This window comes from Leptosomus discolor, chromosome 7, assembly GCF_034619465.1.
Source record: "Leptosomus discolor isolate bLepDis1 chromosome 7, bLepDis1.hap2, whole genome shotgun sequence".
Taxonomy (NCBI): Eukaryota; Metazoa; Chordata; class Aves; order Leptosomiformes; family Leptosomidae; genus Leptosomus; species Leptosomus discolor.
Window position 1 is genome coordinate 13,139,989 of NC_141397.1, and position 18,716 is coordinate 13,158,704.

The following is an 18,716-nucleotide window of genomic DNA, read 5'->3' on the forward strand; positions in this document are numbered from 1 at the left end:
CAGATGCTCTGGGCCCCTTAGGGAAGCCTGATGTAGGGTGTGTTTCACAGACAGTAATTAAAGGAATCTCTTATCTACCACCGCTCTAAGTACACATTTAAAAATCAAAGCAGTCTATCCTTCAGTCTTACCTTATGCTTTGTTGTTGTGAAATCCCTTCCCTGTCAGAAGACACTAACTCCTGAAATAATTCAAAGTGTAAGGCTTCTGCCATACACACTGCTGAACAAATCAGTGCTGTGGAAACACGGTATCAATCAAAATATGCCAAGGGAAAGTTTGGAAGTTATTCTGAATGATGTTGAGAAACAGCCTGTAGGCGTGGTGCTACTGAAGGCAGTTTTCATCTCTGGACTCCCGTGGAAGGAAACTGATCAGTAGAAGATATCTAGAGAATTCTTTGTTTTATCAGTTCTTTAGGAGAACACATGAAGGAACGTACAAAAATAAAAGCTAGCCTGTAATACTTGGGATTAGTAATAAAGTAGTTATTTTAACATCCCATATGGAGAATCAAAAGGTCTAGCTTGAAGTAAAGAATGAACCCTAGGCCAGCAGTTGCTTGACATGCTGGGTACATACAGGACAGGAAGAAACATGCAGAAGTTTGAAAACCAAGAGTGCCGAGGAAGCAGTGAAACAACAGAACAAGGGCTTTGCAGGCTTGCCATGCCTGCCAAAGCAGGTATGTATAAAAGCCCTGTTCTGGGGACTGAGATTGCGTGACATGTAAACCACACTTCAGCTACAGATGGTCCCAGGGGCTTTCCCAAGATGCCAACAGTGACTCGGAGCCATGAGATGCGTAGGCTGCTGACTGCAAACTGGCAGTGTGTTTCCTAGGCAATACTGCAGAAAATTTCTGAACTATCACACGACTCTATATTTTGTACTTGATCCTCCCACTTTTACATAGGCTATACTTTCACTTCATTTCTCTTATCTCACTTATACGTGGGTCAGGCAGTACCAGACTGTGAATTGTTGGGGAACACTGAAGTCCCTTCCCTTTTGTTTTTCCCCTCCTTTCTAGGTTGTTCTCGTAACTTATGGTCCCATTCTGTTCTTGATTCAGGACAAAAAAAATTTAACAAAACATTGGTGTTCATGGAAACTCTCCAAACATCTTTATAGGATTTACAGAAATGGTTACTGGGGGACTAAAAGTGTTGCACCACTACTTCTCTGTAATAGGCCTACAGAAATTAATCTAAGCAGCAAAGAACAACTTTGTCAAGGAAAAAAAACAACAACGTAATTTTGTGAGGGACAATGCATGAACTGTAGATAACTATTTCTGCTGTTCTAGATCAAGTCCTAGATAAAATAATCCAGAGTTTCCGCCATAGATGAACTCAAGGAATTCAAGAACATAAAAATAAACTGAAGAAAGTCTCCCTGCTGGAGTATTTACTACTATATCTACATTTTTTTCCAAAATCTAAATATGACTAACTGGAAACGTAGCCCTGATGTTATCTAGCCATGTTCCAGATAGAAATAGGTATGAGCTAGGGCTCTCTAATGCTCTAGCAATCAATAAAAACTGCCACTTCATATTGCAATGCAAAGCCCATACAGCTTCAAACACAGCAAACTCAATTCTCCAGTGCTTCAGTTGTTGTTTAACTACAAACCAGAAGTGGGTTACCAGGAACAGGCAGCAAGGAACCAAGCCCTTTTTAGACAATCAATCTCATTTTGGGGAGACAATACTAAGCCTCTACAAATGTGAGGACCAAACATCCCTGCCAGTTCCCTCTCCGGGACAACCCACCACACTCATCACAGCCCCCCTTCCAGCCTGGCTGAGGAAGCCATACTCTGAGCCCACAGACTTTGAAGTAATACAGCTCAAATTCAAAGTTAAGATATCACATCCCAGAAATGAAGTATGTGCCACGCTATTTCTGTGCCCACTCTTTCGCCAAGGCCTGCTCCTTACATGGTGATGAGGTAGCTCTCCATGCAAACTGCAGCACTGCTGTAAATACTCACTGTGACAAACATAAAAACTTACTATTCTAATTGCTCCAAAAGAACAAGACTGTATTTTCATGTTTAAACTCACTGGGTACCGGTAAAAACAAATTCTTTTCAATCTATATTGGTGAGGTTTACACACAGGTATAAGAGGGATGTTTGTCCTAATGCCTCTCCTCCCCCTCAATGGCTCCCAGGCCCCTGATTTTGTGCAGTTTTGGGAGTTCCTACTTCCAACATCTTTGAAAGGAGTACGAGTTACCCGAGATACAGATTATATCCATAAAAATATAAAGCAACTGCTTAAAACGACCTGTTTATTTTTCCTCCTTTAACAAGCACTTACTTTGAAATACACTTACTGCTTGTAAATATTTAAGCAAACAGGGGACAGTGAATTCTTCCTCTAAGAGTCTCAGAGCTACCTCTGCACTAGGGCTCATGAAAGAAATTCCATCACATACCATTGCACTCTGTTAGGAACATTATTTTACAGAACATGTGTAACATATCCTGCTAAAGGCCATAAAATCTTTAGTTAAAATCTTCCAAAAGAAGTACTCCATATTACTAAAAAGCATTTTCCCGTGCCTTCAGGTAAAATGTGTCCATATACGTTAAGGGCAAGTCTTTGTCTATACTGGTAGTTTTCACCTTTTTAGGAAACATTTAAGAGCCTATTATTCTGTCAAAAATGAACTAACAAAACAAAAGTCATAGCTTTTCACATGAAAATAATGAATAGCTTGGATTTCACAGGCCCCAAAAATAATTTTCTGAGCAAATCCAGGTGGGAAGGAAACTATTTCCAGCCTCTATACAATAAATAATGCATTTCCTAAATGAATCTGAAAGTATTTCATAAATATCATAAAAGTCTCTCATTACAGTCTTTGAATATTATTAGTATAGCCATAGAGAAGTAGCTAAATATAGGTACAGGTAAATTCTATACTGAACAGAAATTAATATATTTTTTGTTTTATTCATTTAATGGGACTACATTTAGGACCATTTTCATTAGAGACTATGAATTAGGATCCCCAAAATATGCACATCTATCAAGATCACAGAAGTCAGCAGAAAAGTCAAAAGCAGAAGCTCAGGGTCCCCTGGCTCCAGTCTTGACCTTGCACTTGCATCTCTCTGTTCTCTTCTGAAGAAGGACCGATGTCAATGGTTCGAGAAATAAATCAATAATCCATACTCTGGAGTCTCTTATCAGTTTTATTTGATAACTCCAGTTACTGGGAGTCCATTGTATAAAATATTTTAAAATTAAAGCAATGGTTTTACGTAAAGTTAATTTCCACTTTCCGATCATAAAATATTTCTCAACAGAAAGCTAAAGAGAAATGACGAGATCAGTTTAGACAAAAAAATGTGTAAGCCCCAACAGTTTGAAACATCTTCCTTTTCTTCTGGATGTACAGTCAGCAATTTCTTCCTCTTCTCTCCCTCCTCCCAGGTTGGAAAACTGAAATCTTCCTCCCTTCAACTGTCTTTAAACATTCAAGGTTTTTTTATTACCTTTGTTCCTCTAACAAAAAAAACCCTGGGTTAGTTAAAAAGAGCCCAGCCCTGAAAGAAGCACACAGTAATGCTGTACCTTCTCAGAAGCTGAGATGAACCAGAGTAGCTGGTACACTCCGACTCATTACAACACCCTGTACTCACTACAATGCATTTTGTGATACCTGAGAAGGAACAGAAGAGACAGTGGGAAAAATGCCAGCACTTCACCTGCAGAGGGAAAGGGCAGCCTTCTGCCCACCGCGCCAGGAGAGGATAACCACTGGTTAATCACCTAGACCGACAGAAAATTTCACTGTATCTTACACACCCTGGAGTTTCATCTGTTTTTCTTCCTTTGTCATATATCTCATAGTTTGTTTATCAATTTTGACAAAGAAGGATTTTTCTGTCACTGTAGGTACCCTCAGTGATCACTATGGACAACCTTAACCAGGGGGCAGCAAAATGCTGAGAGGGAATTTCAGTCTACTGTACACTGTGCAGAGGGACAGCGTTTGCAGGCACATTGGGGCTGGGGGTAGAGAGTACCCTCAGTGGTACTGATATGGAAAAGGCTGAGGAGCAGTCTTAAAAAGAGTGGCATCCTGAATCCTAAACAGGACCTCTAGTCTCATAAAATAAGAAGAAAATACACACAATAAATAAGATTTTCACTTATAATTGGAAGTTCACTGGCCAAAAATATTTTACAATGGTTGTTTCAGTAGGCTGTCATTTCCTGCACAGCTGTTTGCAGTTAAGCACCATTTCATGGCAGATAAACCATTACCAGCTGTAGAGTACCAGTAACTTACACAGTAACTATTAAAGCTGACAAGTTGGTGTCTGTTACAAACTGGATTTCCAATGCTTTTCAGATACAAGAAGGAAATGAGGGAGCCAACATTTGGTCCTAATCTTCATGAAGTTCTCTATGCCCGTGAATTTGGAAAGCCAAAAGCACACTTGTAAGCTGCGCAGACACTCCAAAAATGACTATTTGATTAAGATGATGCTAGAAATGTAAGTGCAGTTTTGAGATTTTCCACTACTCAGGAATAGCTCTACAGTTAAAATATAACTCTACATTTATAACAAACTGATCTACAGTACAAAAAAAATAGAACCACATCAAGGTCATTAACATGAGCAGCTGGTATCTGTGTAATTCCAAGTCAAAAATCTTTATTACCTAAGCATTTTCTTTACTAGGAATTTTCTTATATAGGAAACCTTATCACTGGAATGTATGTTATTTAACAGTAAAATTTATAAACTTTTTTTAATGACAGCATACAGAGTTTCTTGAGAAAAGTTCAGGCATATATGGATATGTAGGTATCTTTAATGTGCAGTGTTTATAATTTTGGGAACACAGATGAAAGAACATTTATTTTAGGTCAATGTTAAAAGTTGTTGCAAGGAAATATGTATTTCTTTGAACTTGAAACAAATAACAAGCTTTAAAAACTCAAGCCATTGTCCCTTGAGCTAAAGGAAGATGGGTATGGAATAAACATTATTTTCAGCAAGCTGAAGTCAGCCTGCTGAGAGCAACAACACACACTGCTTTTGCACACAAAACGTGTTTGATCCTAATGCTCATGAAGGTAAGGTCAGACATTTGCCATCTTCAAGCCTAAATCCTACATGAAAACCAAACAGATACACATATATATACACACACACGCATTTACATCTAAATTAAAAATATATTGTACCAATGCAAAGTACCCAATTTCACTAACTCAAGCAAGCACTGGAGCACTGGAGGAGATCACTGGTATTTTTTTGTCAGACTGTATGATTTTGAAATGCCTTCAACTGGAATTCCTGTATTTCTGGAGAAATCTTTTGTAGCACATTTCAGGGCCCAGGAAAGAGAAGACTGTTAGGAACAGCCAGCACGGATGTAGCAAGGTTAAATCACATTTGACCAACCTGATTGCCTTTGATGTTAAAATGAGCAGATTTGTGGACGAGTGGAAAGAGGGCAGTGGCCTGTCATTGATGGCAATTTTAGCAAGAGGTTTGGCACTCACTCCCACATGCCCTCCTTGTATGCAAGTTAGGGTACTACAGTCCGGAAAACCAGTTGAGTAAAAAGCAGTTCCATGGTTAATGGTGTTGCCCTGTCTGGAGGCCAGTGACAACTGGAGTCCCCACCCAGGGGTCTGCAACCTGGGACCGGTCATGTTTAACATCTTCACTGATGTCATTGAGGAGGGGACAAGGTGTGCTCTTGTCATGTCTACAAAAGACATCAGAGTGGGGGGTGCAGCAGAGTGATTGCTCCAAGAAAGCTCGAGACCACTGTGCATGTTTTATACAGTGATGTGCCACTGAAGGTCAAATGAGGTATGAAAAATTTTCACGTGGAAAATGAAGAAATATCCACAGAAACTCAAAGACAGGCTTGCCAGGCAGAGGCACTAGCTATGGCTCAAGGCTCTATCCACTAAATTCTACACAAAGTCAGAGCAAGAACTCCCTGTTTCAAGTGCCTATCAAAAAAGCTTAAAGAGAAGAAAAGGTTTTGGGGCTAGAAGGTGTCTCAAACAGCTAAGAATCAGAAATCTGATGAACTGTCTGGATGTTTTCAGAAACATTCTCCTTTGCCCTCAGAAGGCAAATGGGCAAATCCAAATGAAGACTTCACAAAACAACGTTTTGAGGGGCTGCTGCTTCTTCCCAAGATAAATATGTCTTTTCATACTTCACCTTTTCCTTGGTATAATACAGTTTTCCTTTCTTTCATGGGAAGGGCTGTTCACTACTATTGAAATGGGAGTTTAGCATGACTGGAAAAAGACAGAGTGAAAGAGTTGCTCTTTCAGATGTGAAAAATCAGGATTTCCTCTGACGTAGCTGCCCAAAACCTTCAGTCAACATAATTAGGCAAACACCAAGTGGACACTGACAACTGGAAATGCAAACAAAGCATCAAAGAAACAACACGACTATTGTCTTGTTTAAGTCATTTCACATTGCATGTTTAAGCCATTTCAATCTTTTGCATTTACATCATGCTACTTTACATTTTATATAATTCCAGACTTTCTATAAATCCAATTCTACACTTTCTGAAAATCCAGACTTTAAATGACAACAGAGGACACACAAATCTAGTTATACTTCAGAAGATGCCATCAATTGAAAACACTTGGAATTAACGTTGCATACGAAAAAAAAAAGGAACTGTAAAAATCCTGGTTTACTATTAAACTTTTGAACTCAGTCTGTCAAATTCCTTTGCAGATAAATAGAGTTATTTTTGGCCAAGTGATGAAAGTTTGCATTTCATCAGGATTAATGGATATAGGGAAATTATAGAAACAGAATCAGAATCATCTCACCAAGTGAATCACTGGAACACCTGACAACTCATTATTTTACAGAAAGGGAAAACAACTGCAAAGTTGTTCGAGGTAAACATAGAAGTCTACTCTAAAAAAATTATTCTTAAATTATACTACTTAGTCTACTTCTGTATGGCAGTGTTTCCTTGCCGATTCCTTTACTGATTGGAGGCAAAACCTGTACAAGGGTATGTCCTAAGACACACCTGGAACACAGCAAGAAAGACTTCTCTGGAATTCAATTTATATCCCCTGCTTCACTCTGGTGTGGTGAAATGGAGCACCTGCAAACACATAAAAACTAGTGTAAGCAGACAGTTTGTGAGCCTGCACCACCTATCCTTCCTAGCGGAAGAGAATGGAGCTTGTTTTCTGGTACACAGTTTTTAGAAAGGGAAATTAAAATATTTTAATTGACATTGAATTTTGAAACTTTAAGATACTAGACAGGGCTGTCACACTACAGGGAGCTGGGAATAAATCAAAGCAGCTTTGTGCTATGGTTTTATTCCAACTTTGTTTAGGGGCTGATTTTGCCATTTCTTTGCAGGGGACAGGTTATCTGCAACAGCCACAAGCTGTCCGAAATAGTAACACGCACAAGACACCTAAACAGAGATTGTTACATTAAAAACTAGCGAGTACAGAAATAAAAGGGCAAAGAGAGAAAGGTTATTATTACACACACGAAGAACTAACAATCTCCGCTCCTCGGGGGAATGTAAGCGACGTACGTGCTACTTCCCTTATCTCGGTTAGCCAGAACCTCCCAAATGCACGGACCTTCCCCTGTCCCTTCTGCCAGGAGAGATACACTGGCACACGCTTGCGCTTTCCAGGGTACCATCATACATCCCTTTTCCTGAGATTCGTTTTCAAGTGTAAATCAGTGTGAATCAACCTTTCTCAAGCGTGAATCAATGCAAACCAGCAGGCCAGGAGCTATACTTCACACACGGATCCTTCCCTACATTCAGCAAAAAAACCTGCAAAAACCTGGGCTTGAAGATTTTTCATTGCATATTTTTTTTATAAGATGCCTTCTCTGAGAAACCCAGGTATCTCAGAACTCCGCACAGGCAGTAAAACAGTCAATTGCTTTTTAATTGAGAAGTCCATTGAAATTTAGAGAGAGAAAGTATTGACAGGAACACTGAAGTTGTTATTCCTTTATCCAACTGTATCCTATTCAACTTCCAAACCACTTCCAATCAACTGTTTAGTGTGCACAATGCAATTAGGTCCTACAGAAATATTTGAATTTATTATATTAAACTTAATGGGAGCAAAGGCATAGTACTTCAGCTACTTGGTAGACTACCTTCACGCCCAGTGCCTCTAGAGAATTAAACACTCCTGTATTTACTTCATTTACTTTAATTAAACATGACACCTTTTGCAGCACAAATGACAGTATTGTTGATTTTAGAAAAATAAATTTGTCCCTTACTTTCATATTCTCCCTAACATTTCCAAGGGACAAACCTTGCTTTTCAACATTTACACCTTCCAAATATGTTAGGAATGCATTTCCTCGAATGTCCTAGAGCAGGAATGGCCCCTACTTCCTTATTTACCAGAAATGATTAGGTAGCTAAGATAATGAAGCCACAGAGATATCAGTACAGAATAAAGACAAAACTATAATAGTGACTTTAAAAGTCATCTTAAATGTACGATGACGTTGCAAATTCACACTGAGCATTTTAAAACTCCAGGACAATGGCAAAACAGGAGGAGTAACACTAATATGTACTTTTTCCACGAGTTTTAATGCATGACATCCCTAAGCACTACCTTTTCCATTTTATTCTTGAACAAATTAAGGTATTGCAAATCTCAGCAATAGCAGTAGCATGTAGATCCTGACACACACCATCCACTGCAGCTAGTATAGTCTCTTCCTACCTTTGGAGAGCCAGTGCTATAAAACCCTCAAAATGTGAGTCAACAGTATTCATTTTAGAACATAAAACTGACATATAAAGGTGCAACTCTGATTAAAGACTAATTCAAGTGTTCAGTTCCGTCTCTGTATACACAGAATTGACATTACTGTATCAAAAAGGCACTAACACAACAATTTCATTTCTGTTCCATTCAGGCAACAAAAACAGCAAGGTGAAAAACCACAGCTGGTACCTGCCAGACAACTGACAGATGAAGTGTACAGCATTGGAGCCATCCGTGGTGAAACATTTGCAATAAGAAAGGAGCTACAGCCTCAGGTGTTTTGCAGAAAGTGCCCAGCTAGCCGGCGGGTGGGTCTCACACCAAGGTACAGAGCTTTTTGTGACTCCTTGGCTCCCCATGAACGCCTGGTACCACGGTTACAGAGAACAGCAGGGGACCACTTTGTACTTCAGAGCATAAATGATGTTACTAGTGATCCTACAACTGTAGCTGGACTACTTATACTCCTAAATCTTACGACAGAAATAAACACTCATCTGATGAACAAATATCCTGAGCAGACCATAACTCCTACCCAAGAGCTCAACCCAAGAGACCACCTACAGATGCCAGAAATCTGATAGTCCTCAGTGAAAAAGAGTCTCATTTATTCTTTATCAGCAGTGTACTGAGAAAGGTAATTTAAAAAATTAACAGTATGTCTTTTTTTCCTACTGCCGCGTATTTTTTCTCCCCAGCTGTTGTGGAATGCGATAAACTCACGGTTCAAATACAGCCAGTCTCTATGCAGGCCATTGTAATCCGAAATGTGCACAACACCCATCTCTCTTCACCGCGCTTGGCAATGCAAACATTCGTCGCACCCGCACACTATGGAGCAGCTTCTCCTGTACTCTCAGCCAAACTCAGGAACATTTAAACTACATGAAACACCAAACTGGTGTCAGTTCCCTTTCTGGTACTTGTCTGTTTTCTCCTGCTGCACCACATTTCTTCCACTTCCCCAGGCAGTCAGAAATGACAGATAAAGGAATGCAAAGAAATGGAGTGTAAATGTAAAAAGAACTATAATTGGTTCAAGACTCTCTACTGTCTTCAATTTTGTACAGTCATTTACAGCTGTCTAAAGTGTGTGAAACACTGGCACCCAAGTGAGTGAGTAGGCAATTAAGATTTTCTACTCTTTCAGGACCATTCTGCACAGATGTAAACTACTGGATACAGTACGAGACAGCAGCGACACACTGAGCACTCTGGCTTGAAGACCGTATCGTTCCGCTGAGAAGGACGCTGCTTTTCCCTGACGTGTCTTCACAGCTCAGTCTTGGAAGGTGCTGAACCCTTGGACCTCAATCCAGCAGAAGTGCTTAAGCACTTACTTAACATTGCCAACTCATGCATGTAAATACTTGCATTATTTGCAGCAGGGTATTTTGTAGGCAGGGAAAACAAGGCTCCAAAACCAGGCAAGCTCAGCCCAACATTACTCAAGAAGTCTATTGTTCAGCCAAACATTTTGTTTTGACCATAAAACTAGAAACCTTTTAAACAATAATATCAGGCAAGCCAGCATGAAGTTCTGTATTAATAAGACTAAAAGCAAGTCAAGTTAGATTGAGAGTTATTTTAGAAGCTAAAATTGCCTGCAACACCTAATACCTACACAGATTTCCTAACGAAATGCAAAACTTTTTCCTTAGGTCACAGTCTGAAGTTTGACCCTGTCCATAATTGCTACCAATTGATTACTAGGGTGTAGCAAATTGAATGCTGGTTTTACTTTAAAGAGGTGTCTAAAACAGTTACATTTAAGCATTATTGAAGCATATTCCATTGAAGAAGGGCCTAAAGTCTACACATAAATTTAAGAAGTATGGATTAGTACTGCAGTTCTCAAATTAATTGCATTAACTCTAACCATCCAAACACAAAATACGCCTTTTCTAAGCACACATTTCTTCTGTCTTAATTTAATCTAATAAATTCTTAAAGGGTACCAGCAGGACCATCCTCACAAATTGTCAAGCACAGGGCTTATTTGTTTGCCTCTCATAACAACACATCCCAAAATACAGAGCAACTTTCAACTTGTTATTCTCCAAGTCGTCTGCCAAACTGCAGATGAGTTGTAAACATGAAGGACATGTTAAGCCCGTTCAAGTCCATCAAAAAAAAAAAAAAAAAAAAAAATCAAGGCTAGGCTTGCACAGTAAACTCTGCTATAATTTCCTGATGTAGGTCAGAACTCAGCAGGAAATCACATTGTCTATTTTTATCCCAGTTCACTGGAAGTGCTTTACCTTTCTGTTTTCTTGATAAGCACAGCCCTGAAGATTTGTTCCTGGGGAGTTTTCTCTTTTTCATCAGTCGGTTGCACGAAAGGGTGGACAGCAGCCAAGACGAAGCCCTGCTGGTACAATTCTTGCAGCTGAGCTGGAAGATCACGCAAGGAGGAGAGCTTGATTGCAGATGATCCTGGCAGCTCAGCTGGAAACAAAAATAAATTGGTCAATAATCCTCCACTGGACTATCATGTTTTTTAAAATCCAGGCTCTTCAGAGTCAAGCAAACTTCACACTGATCTACAATATTAACACAAAAATTGACCTTTCCTGAGGCATATTTTGTATTTCAGATTTTAAGCAGGCTGTCTTGGTGAAGGACCTGCACCACAGAAGAGACAGGTGCAATTAAACAAGAAGTCAGATACATTAAAATGCCAAATTCACTACATAGTCCGCCAGAGATGAAGTGGAGGATTTAATAAAAACAAGGCAGTTGGTCAAAAGATATTCTAAGTTTCAGTAGTCGTCACAGTAATGCAAGTTGAGGAGAGTGAGCCATGAGTCCAAGAGTACAAAACAAGAGAAAGGGGATAGTCAGCGAAGGTAGAACGCATCAAATTCGAAAGCAATAAACAGAACCATTCATCTACACAAATGCTTTATTATCAGACTAAGAGATCACCGCTGCAAAATGCTGTTGAGACCAAATATCTACCCATACATCTAAAGAGTACTTTGTACGTATATTGATAACAAGAACGCTGAGAGCAACGCACACCTGTAGTGATGAGAAACCTTTCAGAATAGACACTAAACCTGACACTTCAGGGTTTAAGCAAACCTATACTTATTAGGGATGAGGATGAGACCTAGTGCATGAAAATAATCCCTCCCCAATCTGCTTACTGTGGGGTTTTATGCCTTCCTGTGAAGCATTTGATGCTGACTCCTGTCAGACAATCAAGATACACACAGGTACTGCAGTCAGTACAGCAATTGCTCTTCTTTCCTTGGAGTCTTATGGGCTTCAAAAGAAAACCCATAAATCACCTAAAACAACCTTCCATTCTCTTTCTCTCTACGTCAGTAATTCTTCGTACGTTTTTCATATCTTATGTGAAAAGCCATCATTCTTTCCTGACCTTTGCCTCTTCATTTCCATCTCTCTTGGGGGATATTTATTACTTCATCCCTAATGATGCTAGAGTATATAGGGTGGTGAGGTGCTGGATGGTTTCCCCTCCCACCAAAACTAATAGGGAGGGGATGTTGCAAGAAACACAACCGAGGTTCCCAGCACTGTGCAGGCCTTCGTTGTAAAAAAGCACTGGAGAACAGTTTGTCTGAAAGACGCCAGCTATGCAAAATAAGGTTTCATTGTACTGCTTTTTTCATCAAAATGTGTGGCTACCCTTTATGAATAATGAAAGAGGTTATCAAAAAACTAATAAATATTCAAAACCAATAATACAGAGGAGTAATTTAAATAATAATAGAATAGCTGTGCTTGGTATGCTTTTTCTTCATATAAGACCATGTTCCAGAAGAGGATAATGGAACTTTTTGACCAAGAACTGTAAGACACAGAATTTTTATTATTTTTGCAAATAAAATGAGAAATACAAGCAACGTGTACATTGACAGACAATAGGGCTCTACCTTCTACAGCAGCATACAAATCACTTTAGAGTCATAAAAAAAGATGCTCCAATGAATAATGCATAAGAAATAATAAAACCGACTGCTACTCACTGGACCCTACTGGGGATCAAAATGGGGAAACAAACCCAGATGTCAGAACTACTTTTTACCTCTTGTGGCTCACAGACTCCAAAAATTTTGGACTATGAAGCAAATAGTTTAATTAATTAAAAAAATATGAAAGCCGGAATACCTTTCTAAACGAGGGGTTTACTTGAACACAATGGAATGACTAAACACTATTCAGTAATGCTAGTTCTGGGAATGGCACTCCGATTTTTAACAATCATCTATGAAAACTGATGCTTGCCTTGCCTATGAACCTAGTATCTGGATTCTTCTGAGGATGCCTTGGTAAGGTCTAGTCATTAACATGGGAAAGTGATTGCTTCCTCCTGAAAGCTAAACAGAAGGGGGAAAGTGTGAAAGCACATGGAACTGGAGCCTTGGGATGTACACTGGATGATTAAAAAAGAAAGGTAATAGAAAATAGAGCTGGAAGGGATATCCAGCTTGTCCACCCTACTACCTAGAGGCAGGATCAGTTCCAATTTAGCTATTTCTCACAGTATTTCTCATCTATTTTTTAAAACCTTTAGTAATTGAGATTTCACTAACCCCATAAGTCATGTTTCAGTACTTCTCTAGTCTTACTGCTCAAAATCTTTTCTAGCATCTGGCCTAAATTTCCCTCTCTGAAATTCAAGATTGCTACTTCCTCACTAGAATATTTCTTTTCTGCATCAGCATTTTACAGTTCCTGATACCTGTCATGCCTTAATCTTACTTTCTTTAGACCGTATAAACTCAGTCCTTTCAATGTTTCCTGTTCCCTTGTGTTTTCTAGATTTCTAAATAATTTTTGATGGTTCTCTCGATTCTATCCAATTGGTCCGCATCTAAGCCTCGCCACAGTGATCCAGCACAAGCCTCATCGCTACTTTGTAGAATGGAAAAGCTCTTTTACCTTATTACACATCCCATGTCAGTTTACATCATTTGGGGGGAAAAAAATTAAATTCTTCTCCTCACAATTAAGTTGGCCAAATATCCCTGCCCTTAGCGAATTTCAGAGGGTTTTTATTTCAGTTTTATAGGGCCATTCTGGACTTTGACCTCCACAGTGTGAACAGCACTTCTCAAACTGGCAAACCTCAATACACATACTCAGCAGCCTGTGGCTGGAATAGTTAACGAAAATGGTGAATTTCAACAGATGCTGGACAGAACCATTTTAAGCCTTACAGTTAATATCTCTTTTTGGTTCAATGCTGAACGACTGCTGATTTCTCCTTGGACTAGAGATCCTTCAAAAAGAAAAGACAGTTCCTGTTACACAACTGATGCCCACAAGGTCTACACGCATTTCTGGGTCTACAGACCTGTGCTGTGCATTCTTGTTACTCTCCCACACACAGTGGTTTGTGTGATGCAGCTTCCTCCCCAGAAATCCCTGCTACTCATCATCCTCTGGGGTTTAAGTTGTTTGTTCCAGTATCTTTCTGGGCATTGTTAGTCTACCAATCATACAGTTCTCTTTACAATTAGGTTGAAAAAGGACATCACACTTTCCTGGAGAGTTGCACTCATCGTTGAACAGTCTTCAAACTTAAATGATAAGATTTCAGTTATTTCTACAGCTAATTCCTCTAAAGTGCACATCTGTAGGTTCAACCTACTTGAAAACACCTAATTTATGAAACCAGCTGTTGTTTCCAGTCTTTCCTTACTTTACCTTAGAAAAATGCTATCATTTTCAGAAAACCTTACACAACTTCCAATAAAATCAATTAAAACTTCTGGTTTAGTTGTTAAAGAGAATTCTAACTGTGACACTTTTGAAAGAAAAGGAAAATCAAAATTTTGTACAACAGGGACTTGTATAAGGTAAAAGAACAAATGAAAAAAAAATCAAATAAAATCTTTTATAACTCCAGTGCTTATTAGAAGCCTCTATTTTGCCAACAGATAAAGATCAATTATTTAGCAGCCTCCATATTGCTCTTGAAATGCAATTAGCTCCAAGTTTTATATTCTGCTCCATGTTTCCTTATTTATTGTTGCACTTCACAACCTGACCTCAAAAGATTCCATTGTTTATTCTGCCTAAATCTAGACCGGTGTGTAAGAAACTTGTAAATGACAGATGCTATGTTTTTCAATTTTGCTAAGGCTCAAAGTGGAAATAGAAATGCCGACTGCTTTTGGAACTGATTACCAGGCAAATTAGTTTGTTAGACTAATAATTAAAGCTGAAAACACTTACAGCAATGCTCAGACACATACAGAAAACTACAGTTTAGACATCTTTCAAAAAGACAAGAAAGTTTGTGTTACACTACTGATATCCATAAGGTGACTTTCCTGGGTCTAGGGACTGTGCATTCTTTCTTGCCAATGGAAAAACCTGACCAAACACTCACACTGTCCCCATCTTGCCACAGAAGAATCAGTAAAAGGATTGAGTTGACATAAGACTCTACAGGTTGAATCATGTATATTTGAAAGGAATCATCTCTACAGCTCCAAAAAGCAATTTATGGGAAACCGAGGAAGGTGGTGCAGTCTGACACAGGGATCCTGAGGGACTGAGACCAGGCTGAGAAATATGGTTGGAGAAACAGGCATTGAGGAGAACTGCTTCCTCCTGTGTTATGGAGCAAGTCTTTCCCTCCTGCTGCCACAGAGATCAAACAGCCACTGACCAGCTTCAAACTGAAGCATATCATATGACCTCTGACAACTGCGCTATGGTCCACGCTAAAGGGGTAGATCATCATCAAACATTAAGAGAAAAGACAGTTACAGCAACTGTCTACAACAAGGAGGCTAATTTTTCTATATTAAAACAATAGGGTTGGGTACCTTGAGATGCTATAACCCAGCACTTTCAAATAAGGAAGGTATATTTTGCTTTATAAAATAAAGCACGGATTCACCTATTAGACCATGCTTAATAACGACAATCATCAACTACAGTACATCTTTATATAATATATATACCCCACAGAATCAGACACTTTTAACTCTACTCTATTTGATAAGCAGCAATTTTGCCTTCCTGACAGTTACTTTTATGACAAAGATAAAACAAACTTTATTGGTTTTTAATTTCTTTCTACTTGAATGATAGCTATGCTATCCAGGAAAAACAAAACATTAAATGCGAAAATAGCATTTATTTAATTTCTCTTTACTGAAATAGTCAAATTCAGGTCTTAGTTTCTCAGTGCTTATTCTTAATACTTTATTTAAAGGTACGAGCGTACAGTTTTAGTCTAAATTTCTACTATCCTGTGTTAGGTGTTTACTTAGTTTGCTTACTCCAATAAAACAAATTAAGTTTGGGATCTTTTAGTCTTCATTTTTTAACATGTTTTCCTGAGCTTTTATGTTCCTATTCCAGTCACAGCTGCTAAAGACTGATGGAGCCTTTAATGACAGCTCATATTACACGCGAAAATGTTCCACAAAAATATTGGACTCCTTTTAACTAGTTTCTCTTCCCTTTTAAAGTTTTCACACTCATCTGCATTTTCAAAGTAATGTTCCTCAATTTATTATGAAGCATTAAATAAGCCTTTTTCCTTTACATTAAAGCAAAGAAAGATCAAATTGGTGTGTACATAGATCCTACGCACTCTCCATCTATAATGGGTATAGAAGAAAGCACTTTGCACCAATACATGCCCAAAATGCGGTGTATAACCGGGTCTGAAAGAAAAAAAAAAAAGGAAGACCGGCAAACTCAACAGACCCACACTATTAACTGATGCAGCAACTCAGTTCCTTGGTAGCCACAAGCACAATACCCCTATTTCATAGAATTATAGAATAGTTCGGGTCAGAAGGGACCTTTAAAGCTCATCTAGTCCAACCCCCTGCAGTGAGCAGGGACATCTTTAGCTGGATCAGAGCCCTGTCCAGCCTGACCTTGAATGTTTCCAGGGATGGGGCTTCTACCACCTCTCTAGGCAGCCTGTTCCAGTGCTTCACCACCCTCATTGGAAAATATTTCTCCCTTATATCCATTATAAATCTACCCTCTTTCAGTTTAAAACCATACCCCTTGTCTTACTGTATAACAGGCCCTACTAAAATGTCTGTCCCCATCTTTAAGTACTGGAAGGCTGCAATAAGGTCTCCCCGGAGCCTCTTCCCTGTGCTGAGGACTCCAGAGCTGGACACGGCACTCCAGGTGCGGTCTCACCAGAGCAGAGGGGCAGAATCACCTCCCTCAACCTGCTGGCCACGCAGCTTTTGATGCAGCCCAGGACATGGCTGGCCTTCTGGGCTGTAAGCAAACATTGCCGGCTCGTGTCCAGTTTTTTATCCACCAGTACCCCCAAGTCCTTCTCAGCAGGGCTGCTCTCAATCCCTTCAGCCTCCAGCCTGTATTGATACCCGGGATTGCCCTGACCCAAGTGCAGGACCTTGCACTTGGCCTTGTTGAACCTCATGAGGTTCACATGGGCCCACTTCCTGAGCTTGTCCAGGTCCCTCTGGATGGTATCCCACCCCTCAGGCATGTCAACCACACCACTCATCTGCAAACTTGCTGAGGCTGCACTAGATCCCACCGTCTATGTCATTTAATCAGGCCTGACACTCACCAGCATGCTCAGACCCTTCAAGAAATACAGTTGTAACTGTTTTCTTTTTCAAAGCGCAGGATGAGGCCATTCCCATTTGAGGCACACAGAGCCAGTGAGCTACAGAGTCACTTGTGCTCCTCGTCATACCTCCTCCTTCCAGCACTGCAAACCTTGCAGGCTCTTCTGCAAAGCTACAGCTGCTCTAGGTGACTCGCAGAAAGGACAATGACCTCATGTCTCCTCCCCAGGACAGCTCAGGGCTTACGAAGCCCTCCTCAGAGGAGGTAGGCGGCCAACAGAAGGGCCACAAGGGCAACCACAGTGCAGCTCTCCCTCTCCCCATGGCGGGTTCAAAGGCAGGTAGTCGCCTTGAGCAGGGTTGTGCCTGTGAGCTAGAACGGAGCATTCAGGCACGCTACACACTTAGTCACTCCTGCTCACTACTTCCACACAGCTCCCTACCCAGCATGAATTTTTTGCTGCTGTCCTTCTAAAGCACCTCAATCTCCCTCCTGCACTCTGCACAGCATGTAGGAGAACCACCTGAAGGAATCTGGACAGTGGCCAGGCATTACCATCTACAGACCTTAACAGATCTAGCAATGAGCATATAAGATGAAAACAAGGTACAAGCAAAATTATGGTCATGTGGTATTACAGTCATTACCCCAACGCCATCCACTGACATCCTGCAGGGCTTTATAATAGATCTGGCTATTTACCTCCTGCCTTTAGTGACCGCCTCGTGGAAAATGGCATTAGCTCGTTCTGTTGTGCCCCACGCATCCCACCAAGGTGGTCGTAATTGCATGTCTGCTGGCAGGAAACTAAATAGCAACGACAAATGGAGACTATACCACCAAGCACGTGTGTGAGCAAATGCATAAATCTGGCCTGAGTCCACAAAATTTCCCATGCTTTCACACAGGGCACTTCCCGAGCATGTTTATGATTGTTTATAACAGCCCTGATCATTCTGTAGAATACCAAAGCAAGCACATTTCCTCTATTTAGTATGAGGATTGTTGTTTCTTAATTTAATATTAATTCATTTCCAGCAACTTTAATTTAATTTAAAGAAATCAAATCTACAGCAGACTAAGTTCTAGTAGAGTAAAACATTGTCTTTGCATTAGGGCCAGTCAAAAAGTTCAACTAGAAAGTTCACCATCAGAAGATGCAGTTTCACCTAAACTAAAATATTTCATAGGAACATGTCAAATGCAACAGAGTTTTTCAGTTGGATAACGTTCAGAAGTTTAAATAAAAGTAATGGTTTTACACTATCAAAGTGGTTAAACAAGGAGCATTTTCTTCAGTGGCTCTGAGAATTTCCACTCCAATTGAAACTTCTGAATTATTGG

General features: G+C 39.8%; 1 protein-coding gene across 1 annotated transcript in view; it reads right to left on the minus strand.

Annotated features, from left to right (window-relative positions):
• RFTN1 (raftlin, lipid raft linker 1) overlaps window positions 1-18,716 on the minus strand; it is an 86,594-nt gene that overhangs the window by 44,197 nt on the left and 23,681 nt on the right. Inside the window, exon 2 of the mRNA XM_086468267.1 lies at window positions 11,072-11,258. Coding sequence (XP_086324393.1) covers window positions 11,072-11,258 — 187 coding nt within the window. The remainder of the gene's footprint in view (window positions 1-11,071; window positions 11,259-18,716) is intronic.